A 16,971-nucleotide genomic window follows, 5' to 3' on the forward strand; every position below is an offset into this window, starting at 1 on the left:
TCTTTTCTATCCTTAGTGACGGAAAGGTCTCAGCAGGACTCCCAGTGCACTGCCCATCCTCACCATGCAGTCTTGCATCCTGGAGAACTATGACATTACTGAGTCTACTCCTGCTACCCCTCACCTCCACTGATCTCAACTTTCTTACACACTATTCCTTCCGAGGAAATATACAGCATGACTCAGCATTGGATAATACAGTTTCATAAAGGAACAAGAGCATTTCATAATAATACCAAAAATAAAATCAACACACCTAACATGTAATATAACTGATACTTAAGAAAGTAATAAGAATTATAGTGCATTCTGCTATTATATGTAAATAAAAAATAAATTAAAATTAAAAAAATAAAATAAAAACTAAAAAGAGAGGGATATATTCACAATGTTGAGTCAGGTATATTTTAATCTGAGGATGCAAGGTTTTTAATTAGGCCTCTGTGTAGGTCTAACTAAAGGGATCATAATCTTCGATTTATTATCTTAATTACGTATTTCAAAGTACAATTTAGAATATGAAGCTGATTCTACATGCCAAGTTGTACAGCTTTTAAAGCATTATCATAGTTTGTCAATATAAAGAAAAAAATTGTTGTGTAGTTTGGATTTCTTGTTCCCATCTGTTTGCTTCTGAAGATAGAACAATTTCTGATGTGAAAACTGGGATATGGAAGAGAATGTACCTGTATCTGCACATCTTTATTATATGTTTGTGCCTTTGTGTGTTTTAAAAGTCCTAAAAATTATCCCTGGGTTCCAAATAATAATGAAAAAGGAAAAATTTGGAAACAATTCTAATAGTAACTTATATTAAAACCATTTCTTTTCTCCTTCAGCTGCACCATCCGTCCCAAGGCTTCCGGTTTGGAACTGTCCGGGAGAGCAGTGCTGAAGATTATGTGAGGCAAAGCTTCCCAGAGATGCATGAGTATATGAGGAGGTACAATGTTCCAGCCACCCCTGATGGAGTGCAGTACCTCAAGTGAGTGTCAACCTCTTGGATCCTAAAAGTTCTCACTGAAAGAGATGTCATTTTGCTACTGGTGTGATTTATTGTTGTTGTTGTTTTAATGACAAGTATTTCCACTGTGTTCAGTAATATCACACTGTGTGGGACCCAGAAGGTAGTATGGCAGTATGGAATATGTGCATTTAATTATGTGGCCTCTATTACTAGTTACCTGCATAGTCTCAAGTTGGCAGTAGCTTTGCTCCAAGAGCCAGTGGAGTCATTAGTGCAGCAGATGGTGGGGGAAATAAAAGCTGGCTTGGCATCACTTGAGAAAACAATGGTGCTGAAATGAACAAACACACAGGGAATATGGCCAGGGGATAAAGTGTCCCAAAGCAACCCTTTCCTTCACAGTGAATCTCTAAGCCCATGGAATGCCTACTCTTGCCATGAGGAAATGGAATTTATCTTAGGGATTTCCTGTAGAAAAGAGAAAAGATAGAAGGCAGTGCTTCCCATGTCTGCATCCTTCTCATCAGAATTTATGAAAAGCAATCAAAGGCAATCACATTGCCATGGCAGATCATCAGAGCCTGTGATTCAGTGAACTGAATGCAGAGGAGGACCATGCAGTTATGGGTCTGCTTGTCTAGTCTGCCTGGGAAAGTGAATGCATGGATCCCAATAAGCACCACTGCCTGAGGGTGAGCAGTTCTCTCCCTCCCACTTGGCACCAGGGCAATAACAGGCATCCAGCCCTCCAATCCTTATAATTGTGCAGCATTGGGAAGCTGGTTTCTTTATGGTCAGCTACAATGATCTCCCCAATGGACAACAGGGCCTGCCACCTCAAGTTCTTAAAAGAGAGGAAATAAAAGATTTTATGGAACATAAGGGCTTTGTGTTTCTTAAGAGTTCTAATAATAGGCCCCTTAAACAATCTTATGGACTTTTAATGAGAGCTTGGAGAGGAAGCCACACACTCTTAGATTTGCAAAGTATATATGATGCTTAAGTACTATGAAATGGCACTTTTAATTTTGCAAAAACATCAAAACATTAGAGTCCCTCTCTGGCACAGAGTTTAGAGCTCCATTGCCTCCCAGATCCTCTTCTGTATGTATTCTTTCCTTCAGGCAAATACACAGCGGAGAGAGAGAATGAGATGTCAGGGAAATAGCATTAGGCTCCCAGCTAGATAATGGCTGACAAACTGAGTTCTGCTGGCAGTGTGACAAACATGAGATGAACCACTGCTGGGGTTCCCAGCATTTCCTCTTCACTCCATGCATTCATTTATTCCAGTGACTTGACGTGAGAAGGTTCCCATACCCAGCATTGGCCCCACCTTAGCCTGGAGAGAAGCAATCATTAGAAAAGTAGTCACAGATGAAGAAGGCCTGAAAGAAGTAAGCTTTCCATGGTAATGCAGCTAACAAGTGGCAGAATCAGGACTAGAGCCAGTTCTTTGTAATCCAATCGCTACTTCAAGCTGGTTTGGAAATCATAATGAAAGGTCCTTGATGATCAAAGAATAGTCCATGTTACAGAAACATCTGTGTTCCAGTTAGTATCTGGGAACTAGTTAGACATGCAAGATGCCAGGCTCCATCCCAAACCAACTGCATCCAAATCTGCATTGCAACAAGTTCCCCAGATGAGTCACTGATTGATGTGGAAGAGAAATATAGGCAGAGCTTATCATTAATACCACTTCACTGCTCTCTCATCCTTCTTTCTCTACTTTTGACCTAGTCACTACTGATGCTCTTAGACATTACTCAAAGCAATTGCAATCTTCATGTTATCCTGCCCCTCTAGCATCCCAAAGCTCTTACTTACAGGGAACAACACCCAAAGTCACTGTACTTGAAAGTCACCTGTGTCCTTTGCCTCTCCCATCAAAATTCTCCCAGCCTTATACCAACTCTCTCAGGGGCCTGCTCCCTAAGGTGACAATTTAACAATAAATTAATCCTATTAAAATGTACACTTCTTTCAGTATATTAATATATGACTTTGTAGTATGTAATATGTATTTTTAAATAAATGCTCAAAAAAAAGAGCATGATTCTATAATGGGAGAATCAACTGGAGGCCCTATCAACTACAATGGTGACTCAGTACAGAAGCTATAATACCTGAATCACACTTGGCCACTTCTTCACCAGTGACTCATGGTCTCAGGGGAGTCTGTGTGAGATGATTGCTTCTAGTTCCTATGCAATAGAAATCTGATATAACCAACTGCACTTTTTTCATTCCAAAATTAAGAATAGTTGTATAAGTATATGGATGGAACTGAGAGGTGATTTCATTTTGGTTAAAGCCAAACATGAACCTTGTTAAAACTTAAATTCAATACCTCTGGAAAAGAGGATACTTTTAAAAAAAAATTTTTTTTCACTTACTGGAAGAGAATGAAAAGTAAGCAATGGTAATTGGCACCAAAAAGAAAAGTTAAACTACTTACTATGTGTCCATGTGTGGTCCAAACAAATCCATCCATGTGAAGATATGTTTTCTGCCAAGTGATGAACTTTATACCTGTCTAGGGACATCTTTCTCTTTTAAAGTTTTGATGAGCCCTAGCCTTGCTCTTCTCTGAGTTTAGAAACCACTTCTCTGTGTTGAATTTGAACAGCCTTATTCCTTGTTCTAAGATACCATACTGAGGCCAAATGGAATAGAGAAGAGTTATTTTCTTTGCAAAGCTGTCTAGATAACCCTGAGTGTAGATAGCCTTTCTTCAATATATGTATGTCATACTGGCTGAAGACAAAAATAAAAGTGACCTAAACAGCTCGCTTTCAAACTTCTCCACCCTTGCCCTTTTTGTAAGTAGGAGCTAGGCCTATGCTGAGACATAGCCTTCCCCAAAACCTCTTCTGCATTAATGTTCAGAAAAATGGGAAGACTAGCCGGGCATGCACCTATAATCCCAGTGACTCAGGAGTCTGAGGCAGGAGAATCACAATTTCAGAGCCAGCCTCAACAATTCAACAAGGCCATAAGCTATTTAGCCAGACCCTATCTCAAAATAAAAAGGTTACTGGAGATGTAGCTCAGTGATTAAGCTCCCTGAGTTCAATCCCCAGTATGAAAAAAAAAGAAGAAGAAGACTTTCATAAAGGATGCCCAAGTGCCCCAAGACTTCTGATAACAATTTGAGCCCATTGCCAATTCACTAATACAGCCCAGGGACAACTACTCTAAATTATCATTGCCAGAACCACCTACTGGGATGTAACATGAATTTCTGTAGGTATGTTAACAAATTGGACCACTAAGATCTATTACATCAGCTTCCCCTTCCATTTATTGAATACTAGCCCATGGACTTAGACTATTCTAACTTCCTTTTCTCAAGAATACTAGATCTCTTCTAAATATTTCCTTAATAACTACTCATAAATATGAAATAATACTTGATCTCTGAATAATATGACATTGATCTTCAGGAAAAAAGATTAAACTTTCAACATGTGATTAATGAGACCAACTGGCTGCAACTCTACCAGCTATGTCCCCTGGATCAAGTTCCTTCGACTCTCTGAGCCTCAATTTCCTCATTGATTATGTCACAGCCTTTATGAGTGATAAACTGTATGGAAGACAATGAATACAATACCTAACACGAGTTTCTCTGATAACCCTGTATACTTTCCTATTCAATTCAGTCACCGTGGCTTTGTTGTTGGGTTTAGAAGTCATGAAAGAGACTGGTAGATAAACACAGAGGTTTATCATGTTTTCTTGTAAGAATATCTGTTTCCCCTGATCTGTACTCTCTAGGTCAGTGAGATCAACAAATCTGTCAGAAGCAAGCAAGCTTGTGCTGCCCTTAGTGTTCAGGTGTCTGTCCCCTAAACAGAAGCCAACTGTCAGGCTTAATGCTTCCTGCTCATTAATAAATCATGTTCACTTTTTCTCTCTTGGTCTTAAATATAGGAATGATCCAGAGAAACTAGACGCCTTCATCATGGACAAAGCCCTTCTGGATTATGAAGTGTCAATAGATGCTGACTGTAAACTTCTAACCGTGGGGAAGCCGTTTGCCATAGAAGGTATTAATCAGTCACTCTTGATTTGCTTTTACTCAGGATGTGCTCAGTTTGCTAACCTAGCAAGTCACAAATGCCAAAGTCGGAGGCAAGGAGCTATTCATCTTCCCTTGTTTTCATTTTCAACTCATAAGCACTTAGCTATTAAGTTGCTGAAGTTAGAAATTATTTCTCTCCAACTCAACAAATATTTATTTATGCAATTGTTAGTGAAAAAAATAATTGTTTCTCTAATGTGTTGGTTCAGATATCTGGGAGTGGTGGCAAAATGAGGGAGTCCAGTTTTAATTTGATCTGTCTTTTTTATTTGTTTGAATTTTGTTGTTCTCTGTTTTATTGTTGTTAGTGTTGTTGTTTTTTGATGCTTGATATGGAACCCAGGGCCTTGCACAGAGTAGGCAAGCATTCTACCACTGAGCTACACCATTAGCCCCTTATCTTTATTTTTGAATGGCGAAACACTGTAATAAATCTGATACAAAAATGAGACTAAGCTGGGTGTGGTGGTCATGCCTGAAATCCCAGTGGCTTGGGAGGCTGAGACAGAAGGATTGCAAGTTTGCGGCTAGCCTCAGCTACTTAGCAAAGCCCTAAGTAATCTAATAAGTCTCAAAATAAAAATTTGGGGAGGGCCTGGGGATATAGCTCAGTAGTAAAGTGCCCCTGGGTTAAATCCCCAATACCAAAAATAAAAAAAAATAAAAAGAAAGAGAGAATGATTATATTTTACAACAGAGCCCCAACATTGATCTAATCCAATCTATCTATTTTAGACATAAGAAAATCCAAGGATATTGTATCATATTTTCATAATTATATAATTAGATGATAATGTGGGATTAAAATCCAAATCTCAGTTTCCAATATAAGTGTTTTTCACTAGTTGGAAAGTAAGTGGAGGGGGGACTCATTTTAAAGTTTACTACCCTTTAAGATACTAAACAAAAACCTTGTTTGGGACCCCAGGTTTGCCTTTTCTCCCCACTGGCAGCAATTTTTGCTTCCAACTAGATCAACCAATCAATCAAACTTCAGAACCAAAGAAGGACTGCTTTGTCAGTAGCTTCTTTCATTCTGAGTGACAGTTGATATATGGAGCTGATATTTGAACCAGCAAATTTCACATCTCCCAATTCCCAGCTTTCCCTCCCTGACAGTGCGTGCTAGCTCTCAAGACAGCCGTGCTCACTTGTCAGAAAACACTTTGGCTTGAAACAATCCCAAGGGGGTGCACAAGTCCTATTTCCAGAAATTTGTGCTTTGCTGTATGTTAACTAGGGTATCAAGACTATTTGATTCCAATTTCCCAATCATATTTGGTCTCTGTCTCTCCTAAACGCATCAGCAGATATTTTTGCTTCAGTCTGTTTTTTGTGATGAATGAGAATATAACAGCTGATGCTATTTCTTTAGACCTGTCCAAGGAGAAACCAGTCTTCAGTCTAGACAAAATGACCCCCACCTGGGTCAGGGATGGACTTCAGGAAGAGAGTGGGATTGGTCTTTTATTAAGACTGCAGTCTTGGATAGCAAAACCATAAAGAGAGAAAGAGAGAGAAAAAGCAAACACTAGAAAACCAAAAGAACATTCAGTATATGCTCAGTAAACCCCATTTTAATGTAACAATGGAAAATTTCCTTTTTTTTGTGCATGTGGCAGTAAGGGATATGGAAAGTATACTACATTTTATTTACATCCTAAATGTGTGGGGTAATGGAAGTCCTTCCTACCATAGGGCTACTAATAATAAATAAAGATGTTGTGTCCACTGAAAAATAAATATTAAAAAATCTCTCTCTCTTCTCTCTCTCTCTCTCTTTTTTTAAAAAAAAAGAATCCATGAGAGGGATGACAGTGGTTTGATACACAATGACAGAGAAGAAGGAGGTAGATTTGGACAGATTTCTGCATATACTACAAAGGATTTGACAATGTAACAATTATGTGGTATAAGACAGAGAGGCGAAAGTTGCTGGCCTGAGAAAATGAAGAAGGATGTTGCTATTTACTGTGATAAAGAAAAGTGTGAGGGGTAAAGTTTGAATATTAAAAAAAAAAAACATAAAAACAACAGCTTTGTTTTGTACATATTAACCATCCTGGTAAGCATGTATTATGGTACTACAAGACAAGAAAAGGAAGGTGTGTGGATAGAGAAGAGATCTCAGGTCAAAAATTGGGAAAAAAAATTAGTTAAGATTTCATTTAAACTACCTGTAACTGAGAAGAAATATAAGATATAAATATAAAAATAACCGATGAATAAAATATCACCTGTAATTAGATGTGCTTAAGTTTAAAAACATATAAATGAAAATTATATTACATTTTATAATTGATTCCAATGTAAATAAATAAATAATATAAATAAATATTAAAAAGTAAAATGGTATATTAAATGCACTTTCCAACTAAAGAGAACATTGTAAAAATATTTATACTCATAGAGGGTTGCTCATAGTTGAAACTGGTAATTGATTGTTATTAATGCCATTAAAGAAATAAAGTCAGTAATATTTATTATAAAGACAGTTTAATATTATATATTTCGTTCATTTGAAGTGACAACAATATGACTCTCCTGAGATAACAGCTTAAGATTTTGCTTTTCCAATCCTTCGCAGGAAGTGAAGCAGGTGGCATCGCTATACCAGACATTAAACTATACTACAGAGCAATAGTAACAAAACAGCATGGTGTTGGCACCAAACAGACTGGGAGACCAATGGCACAAAATAGATGACACAGAGACTAACCCACAAAATTTAAATTATCTTATATTAGATAAAGGTGCCAAAAACATGCACTGGAGAAAAGATAGCATCTTCAACAAATGGTGCTAGGAAAACTGGAAATTGTATGCAACAAAATGAAATTAAACCCCTATCTCTCACCTCACAATACTTATCTTAAAATGGATCAAGGACTTGGAATTAAACCAGAGACTCTGCATCTAATAGAAGAAAAAGTAGGTCCTAATCTTCATCATGTGGGGACTAGGCCTCAACTTCCTTAATAAGACTCCTATAGCGCAAGAATTAAAACCAAGAATCAGTAATTGGGATGGAATCAAACTAAAAAGTTTCTTCTCAGGAAAAGAAACAATCTATGAGGTTTGCTCCTGGGAGCAAATTTTTACCCCTCACACATCAGATAGAGCACTCATCTCTAGGACATATGAAGAACTCAAAAAGCTAAGCACTAAACTAATCATCATCATTATCATCATCATCCAATCAACAAATAGGTCAAGGACCTGAACAGACACTTCTCAGAAGAGGATATATAATCAATCAACAAATATATGAAAAAATGCTCATCATCTCTAGCAATCAGAGAATGCCAATCAAAACTACTCTAATATCATCTCACTCCAGTCAGAATGGCAGGTATTATGAAGACAAACAACAATAAGTGTTGGAGAGGATGTGGGGAAAAAGGCACATTCATACATTGCTGGTGGGACTGCAAATTGTTGCAGCCAATATGGAAAGCAGTATGGAGATTCCTTGGAAATCTGGGAATGGAACCACCATTTGACCCAGCTATCCCTCTCCTCAGAATATACCCAAAGGACTTAAAATCAGCATACTACAGGGACACAGCCACATCAATGTTTATAGCAGCACAATTCACAATAGCTAAACTATGGAGCCAACCTAGATGCCCCTCAGTGGATGAATGGATTTTTTAAAATGTGGCATATATACACAATGGAATTTTACTCAGAATTAAAAGAGAATAAAATCATAGCATTTGCAGGTAAATGGATGGCGCTAGAAAAGATAATGCTAAGTGAAGTTAGCCAATCCCCAGAAAACAAATGCTGAATGTTTTCTCTGATATAATGAGGCTGACTCATAGTGGGGTAGCAGGGGGAACATGGGATAATTAGATGAACTCTAGATAGGGAAGAGGGGTGGGAGGGAAAGGGAGGAGGCAGGGGATTAGCAAGGTCAATGGAATGTGAGGGGCATCATTATCCAAAGTACATGTATGAAGACTCAAATTAGGTGGCAACATACTTTATATGTAAACAGAGATATGAAAAATTATAGTATAATTGTGGTATAAATTGTGATATGAAAAATTGTGTGTAATAAGAATTGTAATACAAAAAAGTACATGTATAAAGGCATGAATTGGCATGAACATAACTCTATATACAAAGATATGAAAATTGTACTCTATATGTATTATAAGAATTATAATGTATTCCACTACCATGTATTTAAAAAAACATAAAATCAATAAAAATTAAAAAAATAAAAGTGTACTAGCATTTTAAAAAAACCCAGTTCCCCTTACAAAAACAATATTCATTTCTATATTTTTGTGTTCACCAAAAAAGCAAGATAAAACCATCAAGATCACAATAAACTCAATAAATATTTGTTAATAACAAAAAGATTTTGCTTTTCTTGCCAGAGATAGCACAGTATAAATACACATTAATGTGTGTGTGTGTGTGTGTGTGTGTATATATATATATATATATATATATATATATACACAACTTTATATACATGTATCCAACATAACTCTCCATATATGAACATACATATATGTACATATACATATATATAAATATATATTCCAATTTAACACTACCATCCATGTTTTCATATGATCATGGCCCTGGGGGCACCACAAGTGAGAGATGAAGAATTGATTTCAGTCTACCAAACAGTACAAGTGTTTCCTCTCAGCACAATTCACAATAGCTAAACTGTGGAACCCATCTAGATGCCTTGCAATAGATGAATGGATTAAAAAAATGTGGCATATACACACAATATAATATTACTCAGCAAAAAAAGAGAATAAAATCATGGCATTTGCAGGTAAATGGATGGAGTTAGAGAAGATAATGCTTAGTGAAGTTAGCCAATGCCCCCCCCCCAAAAAAAAAAAAAACAAATGCCGAATGTTTTCTTTGATATAAGGAGGCTGAGTCATAGTGGGATAGGGAGCAGGAGTATTGGAGGAATAGAGAAACTCTAGGTAGGGCAGAGGGATTGGAGGGGAAGGGAGGGGGTATGGGGTAATTAATGATGGTGGAATGTGATGATCACACGAATTGGTGTGAATATACTATGTATACAACCAGAGATATGAAAAATTGTGCTCTATATATGTAATTAGAATTGTAATGCATTCTGCTGTCATATATAAATTTTAAAAATTTACATTAAAAAAAGAAGATCCCTGTTGAATAATGGAACCATGTTGCAGAGTAACATGCATGATATAATAACTTTTCATGTAAAAATAAATAAATTATATATATTCTAGGTGAATGTATCACTGAATGCATACCAAACAGAAAACAGCGATAACAAAGTGTTTACCTCCTACTGAGGTGGATTAATGGGTATCTTCAAACTTACAGATATTGTTATAAATTTTTTAACTCAGATAATCATGCATTATATAAATGAGAAGAAATAATTTAAAACTTAACTTCTAGAGGAACATAAAGTCTATTTCAAGGAGTGTAGTGGACATTTAGAACTTAATTTTTTCTGTCAATTATATTTTTCCATTCAATTCACCTACTTGATGCAATCTAGTGAAGCATTAACCCACTACCCTTTTCATCAGAGAGGCAAGTCCATTATACAATCTGGTATGTCAACATCTTTATCCCTCTGTCCATATTCTTTGTGTCAGAGGTTAACAAATATTTAATATAAGGTCAAACCACGCACTATTTTTTAAGTTATATCAAATTTACTTTAAGCTACTATATAAAAATAAACATTTTGCATATGGATAACTACTATGGGATCTTTCCATACATATATGGAACACTCTGCTTATGAGAGCTCTCTTTTTATTTGGCTACTACTTTTGGTTGGATTTCTACCCAGTTGCATTCAAAATAGAGAAATACAGGAAGGGCATTTCTTAAACAGATATTTTTAATAGAATAAGTCAAATGAAAGAGAAATACTATGAGAAAAGATATATTAGGACAGAGTGTTCAAAATTAAAGATGGGTACTATAAGTTATAAAGTAATCACTAAGGTAACAGAAGAAAAATTGTTTCATAAAAATATGAAAAAAGTACATCAAAGTGAACCCCAAGGTAGGATATGAACTCTGGATGATAATGATATGTCAATTTAGGTCCATTGATTGTAACAAATATACTACTATGATGCAGGATGTTGGTAATAGGGAGACTATGCACGTATGAGAGCAAGGGATATATGTAAATCTCCATACCTTCCAATCAATTCTTCTGTGAACCTAAAACTGCTGTAAAAAAGTCTTTTAAAAATTCAGTAAACAGATGGTACAAAAAGAAAAAAAATAATGATAATATATAGAATAAAGAAAAAAACAAATAGCCATAAAGTAGATTTAAACACAACTATAACAAGAATCAAATTATACATAAATGATCTGTATTAGTTTTTTTTTACTGCTGCTACAGCAAATTACTGTAAACTTGGTGAGTTAAAACAATGCAAATTTATTATCTAATAATTCAGTATTAATAAGTCAGGCACAGGTCTCATCTCACCCAACTAAAACCAAATTTAGGGCAGGATTTCCTTCTGGAGACTAAAAGAGAATGTGCTTCCTTGTTGACTGGGGTTGTTGACAGAATCCAGGCCCTTGTATATTTTAGGACTGAGATCTCTTAACCTGCTGTCCATTACCTGAGGCCTGTTGGAGCTCCTAAACTGACTATATGCCTTTGCTCATGGTCCCTTCATTCTGTGCTAAAGGCCACCAAAAGTCAGAGTCCCTCTCACACTTTTAAGTCCACCTGCCTCTTCTTCTGCCTCAAAACTCTCTTACTTCTGGGAAATTTTCCCGGATTTTAGGGCTCATATCCTCCAACGGGGCCCACATGGAGATTTCAGGATCTCCCTTTTTGAAAGTCTGTTGATAACCTGATTCCATCTGAAAACTGAACTAGCATATTTACAGGTCCAGGGATTAGGGCATGGTCATTTTTAGGAGAACATTCATGTGCCTACCACATAGTCTTAAAGACAGACCAGACTGGATGAAAAAGAAAGACCCAACTATATGGCACCTACAGGAAGTCCACTTTAAATACAAAGAAACAATCTGTTAGAAATTTAAAAAATGAAAAAGAAAAAGAAAGGAAAAAAAAAGAATTGATCAACCACCCTAACCCAAAAAGAGGGTGTCAGCAAAATGGCATTCTAGAGGACTCTACAAAGCTGTCCCTCCAGAAACAGGATTAAAAAAAAAAAATGGTAAACTTTCAGAATCAGCGGCTTTGAAATTCTGGATGACAGCCTAAAGACTGCAGCAAGCAAGCGGTTCACCAGGAGGACACTAGAGAGCCTTGAGGCCTTTCCACTTACCTTGCACCATCCCAACCCCAGCAGTGGCTTTGGAGATATGAGGCTGTGGACACAATGTGGTCACCCAGTTCCAGAGGAAGAAGAGCAGAGGGAATTCAGTCTCCATCTGTCTGGGAGTTAGTTCCCTGAAGGACAGTTGCCAGTGGCTTGGCTTTGGTTCCCTTCACCCAGAAGTTTCTCAGGGAGTCTAGAGAACGAGCCACGCAAAGGTCTTGCTCAGGAATGCTGGAAGGCAGGCTGGCGCGGGGCTTACGGGGCCTTCCAAGGGTCTCAAGCCTCCAGCCTAGCGCCCCCTGGCGGGGAAGGAGGGAAAGGCGGCCAGCCGGCAGGGGCGGCACTTAACGGCCGCCCAGGGCGCCAGCGACGGTTTTTCCGTTCAGTCGGGCACTACGCGCTGCAGAAGCCGTTGCCAGCTGGGGGACCGGCTGCTTTGCTGCCCTCCTGCGCCTCCGCCTCTCCCGCCACCTGCGGGGCGCGGCAACAGCAGGTCTCCAGGACCAAGTTCATGCCTGATCGGACCTGAACCCATGACCCTGAGGGCATCACGAAGCCCGCAGCTAGGAGTTTCCAGAGCCAACAGGGGACTAGGTGCTGTTGGTGAGTAGCTGGCTCTCTCCACAGGCATGGACGGTTTATTTCCCAAGTATTTTATTTTATTATTTTTTATTTTTATTTTGGGGTTATTGTGAATGGGATGGTTTTCTTGATCTGTACCTTGGCTGAATCAGTTTTGGACCGTAGGAAAGACATTGATTTATGGGTGTTGATCTTGTATCCTGATACTTTGATGAACTGATTTATAAGCTCTAAAAATCTTTTGATGGAAGTTGTTTTCTATTTGTTTGTGTGTGTGTGTGTGTGTGTGTGTGTTTTGTCTTCTAGATATAGGATTGTGTCATTGGCATACATAGATAGTTTGACTTCTTTTCTTTCCTATATGTATCCCTTTGATTTCTTTTTATTGATTTCTGATCACTCTGACTAATGTTTTGAGAACTATAATGAATAGGAGTGGTAAAAGTTGACAACCTTTTCTTTTTCCAATTATAGAGGAAATGCTTTTGGGTTTTGTCCATTCAGTATAATGTTGGCTTTTGGTTTGTCATAAATGGCCTTTAAAATTGGGAGGTAAGTTCCTTCAACTCTAGCTTCTCCAGTGTTTTTAACATAAATGGGTGTTGGGATTTTGTCAAAGGCCTTTTCTGCATCTATTAGGATGATCATGTGATTGTCATCCTTAATTCTGTTCAAGCTGTGAATTACATTTATTGATTTGTATATATTGAACCAACCTTGTGTCTCTGGAATGAAACCCACTGGATTATCTTTTTTATATGTTTTTGATGCAGTTTGCTAATGTTTTATTAAGGATCTTTGCATCTATGGTCATCAGGGATGTTGGTCTATAGTTTTCTTTCCTTGATGCATCTTTGATTTTGGAATCAGGGTTATTTATACAGGCTTTATAGAATGTACTTGAGAGTGTTCCTTCCCTTTAAATTTCATGAGATAATTTGAGAAAGACTGATGTTAGTTCTTCTGCAAATGTCTGATAGAACTCAGCTGAGAATCCATCACGTCCTGGTCTTTTTTTGTGTGTGTCGGAGGAAAGCTTTTTAATTGCTAATTCAATTTCAGTACCTGATATGAGTCTGTTTAGGTTTTTTTAAATATCTTCCTGATTCAATTTGTAGAGGTCATGTGGCTAAAAATTAGTCCATGTCTTCCAGATTTTCCATTTTATTGGCATATAAATTTTAAAATAGGTTCTGATAATCATTTGAATTTTAGAAATATCTCTGATGATAATTATTTTTTCATCTCTATCTTTGTTTTGGTTAGTTTGAATAAAGGTTTATCTTATTTTTTCAAAGAACCAAATCTTCATTGCATTGACCTTGTATATTATTTTCTTATTTTCAATTTTATTGATTTCAGTTCTGATCTTAGTTATCTCCTATCTTCTGCTGTATGGGGAATTAGTTTTTGTTTCTTTTTCTAAGGCCTTGGGATGGATAATAAGCTTATTTATTTTCAATCTCTCTATTTTTTAAGTGTAGGCATTCAGTGCTACAAATTTTCCTCTTAGAACTGCTTTCATATTGTCCCAGAAATTTTGATGTGTTGTATCCCTGTTATTGTTCATGTCTAAGAATTTCTTGATTTCCTCTCATTTCTTCTTTGATTAACTCTTCATTTAAGAAAGTATTGTTAAATCTCCATGTGTTTATGCAATTTTTATTATTTGTCTTGCTGTTGATTTCTAGTGTCATTCCATTGTGATCTGATAGGATGCATAGGATTATAGAAACATTTTTATATTTGGTAAGATTTGCTTTGTGGCCTAGAATATGATCTATTTTGAGAAAAGTTCCATGTGCTGCTGAAAAAAATATAAATTTATCTCTTTGGGTTTAGGTTCATTTGATTTATAATATCATTTAGGTTGGAGATGTCTTTATTGATTTATGTTTTTATGTCCTGTCTATTGGTAGTAAAGGTGTGTTGAAATCGTCCAGTATTATTGTGGTTGGGTCTATCTGGAATTTGATGTCATGGCATTTTTTTTAATGTTATTGTGTTGCTGACATTTGAAGCATAAATGTTTACTATTGTTACATCTTCTTGCTGGATTATTCCCTTTACCAGGATGTAATGGCCTTCTTTGTCTCTTCTGATTATTTTTTGCTTGAAATTTGCTTTGTCAGATATGAGAATAGCTGTTCCTACTTGTTTTAAGGGTTCCATATGCATGGAATATTTTTTCCATTCTTTCACCTTCATCCTGTGGGGGTCTTTGCCCATGAGATGAGTCTCTTGTAAACACCATGTAGTTGGATCTTCTTTTTTGACCCATCCTGCTAATTTGTGTGTTTAATTGGCAGTTGAGACCATTACAATTTAATATTAATGTGGATATATGTATATGGTTTTCTGCCATTATGGTTTTGTTGTATTTAATCTTGTCTTGATTCTCATTTAGTGGATTATACTTCTATTGATCTTCCTCTGTGTGGGAGCTTTGGGAATAGGTTTTTTAGTTCCTCTGTGTGCAGTTTATCTTAGACTATTCTTTGTAGTGATGGCTTCATATGCATGAATTCTTTTGGTTTATTATCATGAAAAGTTTATTTCCCCCTTAAATTCGAAACTGAGATTTTCTGGGTATAGTCACATTGGCTGGCAGCTGTTTCCTTTAGAGCTTGGAATATTTCACTCAAGGTCCTTCTTGATTTTAGGATCTGAACTGAGAAATCAGAATTGAGCCTTATTGGTTTGCCTCTAAATGTGACCTGATATTTCTCTCTTGCAGGTTTTAATATTCTCTCCTTGTTTTCTATGTTAGTCATTTTAATTATGATATGATGACTTGGAGAGCTTCTTGTTTGAATAGGTCTATTTGGGTCCTTCTCCTGTATGTAGATATCTCATTTATGATAAGGGAAAAGTTTTCTGAAACTATCTCATTGAAAATATTCTTTCATGCTTTTTGCTTGTATCTCTATGTTCTCTTCTATCCCCATGATTCTCAGGTTTGGTTGGTCTTTTAATGTTGGAGCAGAGTTCTTGTATATTCTGTTCTTGTTCTATAATTTTTCCCTTTATTGCATTCTGTGTACTCAAGAACAATACCTTGTCTTCAAGAGCTGAAGTTCTATTTTCTACACAATCTAATCTGCTATTGATATATTCAAGTGAATTTTTAATTTGATTTTGTCTTTCATTTCTAGGATTTCTGATTCAGCTCTTTTTACTATTTCTATATCTAGATTGAAGTGGTCTTCTATCTTCTGCATTTGTTCTCTTCTTTCTTTGATCTTCCTTTAGTTCATTGAATATTTTAATAATCAGGTTTTTATAATTTTTCTCTGGGATTTTGTCCATATCACTATCATTGGGATACTTTGTTGGGGGATTTTGAATTTTTCTGGGCAGGGGAAGATTTATTTGCCTGTTTCTTCATGTTTTTCGATGTATTGGACTTACACATCAATTAAGATGGATTCCCCTTTCTCTTTTTTACATGTGTGCTTTCACATGTAATTATCTTATTTGTTCTGGGATTTTTTGATATATTAGTAGATGTCAAGGGATGAGACCTGAAGTTCCTCTCTGATTGTTTCTCTTTGGGTCCTTAGGTTGGAGATGTCTTTATTGATTTATTTTTGGTTTGGGGCTATTGTCTCTTCAATTCTTTGAGTTGGAGTAATGTCAGGGCTTAAACGGGTTTAGACTGTGTTGGGGGTGAGATTTACTGTTGCTTAGCTGAGTTGTATTTCTCAGCTGCAGGCTCTCTACTCTGTGATCTTGAATTGTCCTGATCTCTTCCCAGCCCTTTTAGAGGGAGGGAGGATCTGGAGTAGCATTAATGTCAGCAACAGATGTATGGCTTTAGATAAATGTCCAGTGTCTTCTTTGAAATCTGTAACACTAATTGCTACTTATTTAGGAATGGTCGGGTCAGCATTTAACCACAGTACACAATAAAAAACTGTGAACTAGGTCTGGCATTCAACAGCAGGTATATAGTATGTCATCCAGTATAATAATAGTTACACCAATTTGAATGGGCTAGGAATTAACATAGTCTAATCATT

General features: G+C 36.7%; 1 protein-coding gene across 1 annotated transcript in view; it reads left to right on the plus strand.

Moving 5' to 3' along the window:
* The window catches only part of LOC131424577 (glutamate receptor ionotropic, NMDA 2B-like), a 126,061-nt gene extending 118,003 nt beyond the window's left edge, over positions 1 to 8,058 (plus strand). The window contains exons 4-6 of the mRNA XM_058582800.1: positions 840 to 985; positions 4,907 to 5,022; positions 7,645 to 8,058. Coding sequence (XP_058438783.1) covers positions 840 to 985; positions 4,907 to 5,022; positions 7,645 to 7,763 — 381 coding nt within the window. The 3' untranslated portion in view covers positions 7,764 to 8,058. The remainder of the gene's footprint in view (positions 1 to 839; positions 986 to 4,906; positions 5,023 to 7,644) is intronic.
* Positions 8,059 to 16,971: the final 8,913 nt, after the last annotated feature.

The sequence above is a fragment of the Marmota monax genome, unplaced genomic scaffold (assembly GCF_021218885.2).
Source record: "Marmota monax isolate L192 unplaced genomic scaffold, Marmota_monax_Labrador192_F-V1.1 WCK01_AAM20220418_F8-fsc00739, whole genome shotgun sequence".
NCBI lineage: Eukaryota > Metazoa > Chordata > Mammalia > Rodentia > Sciuridae > Marmota > Marmota monax.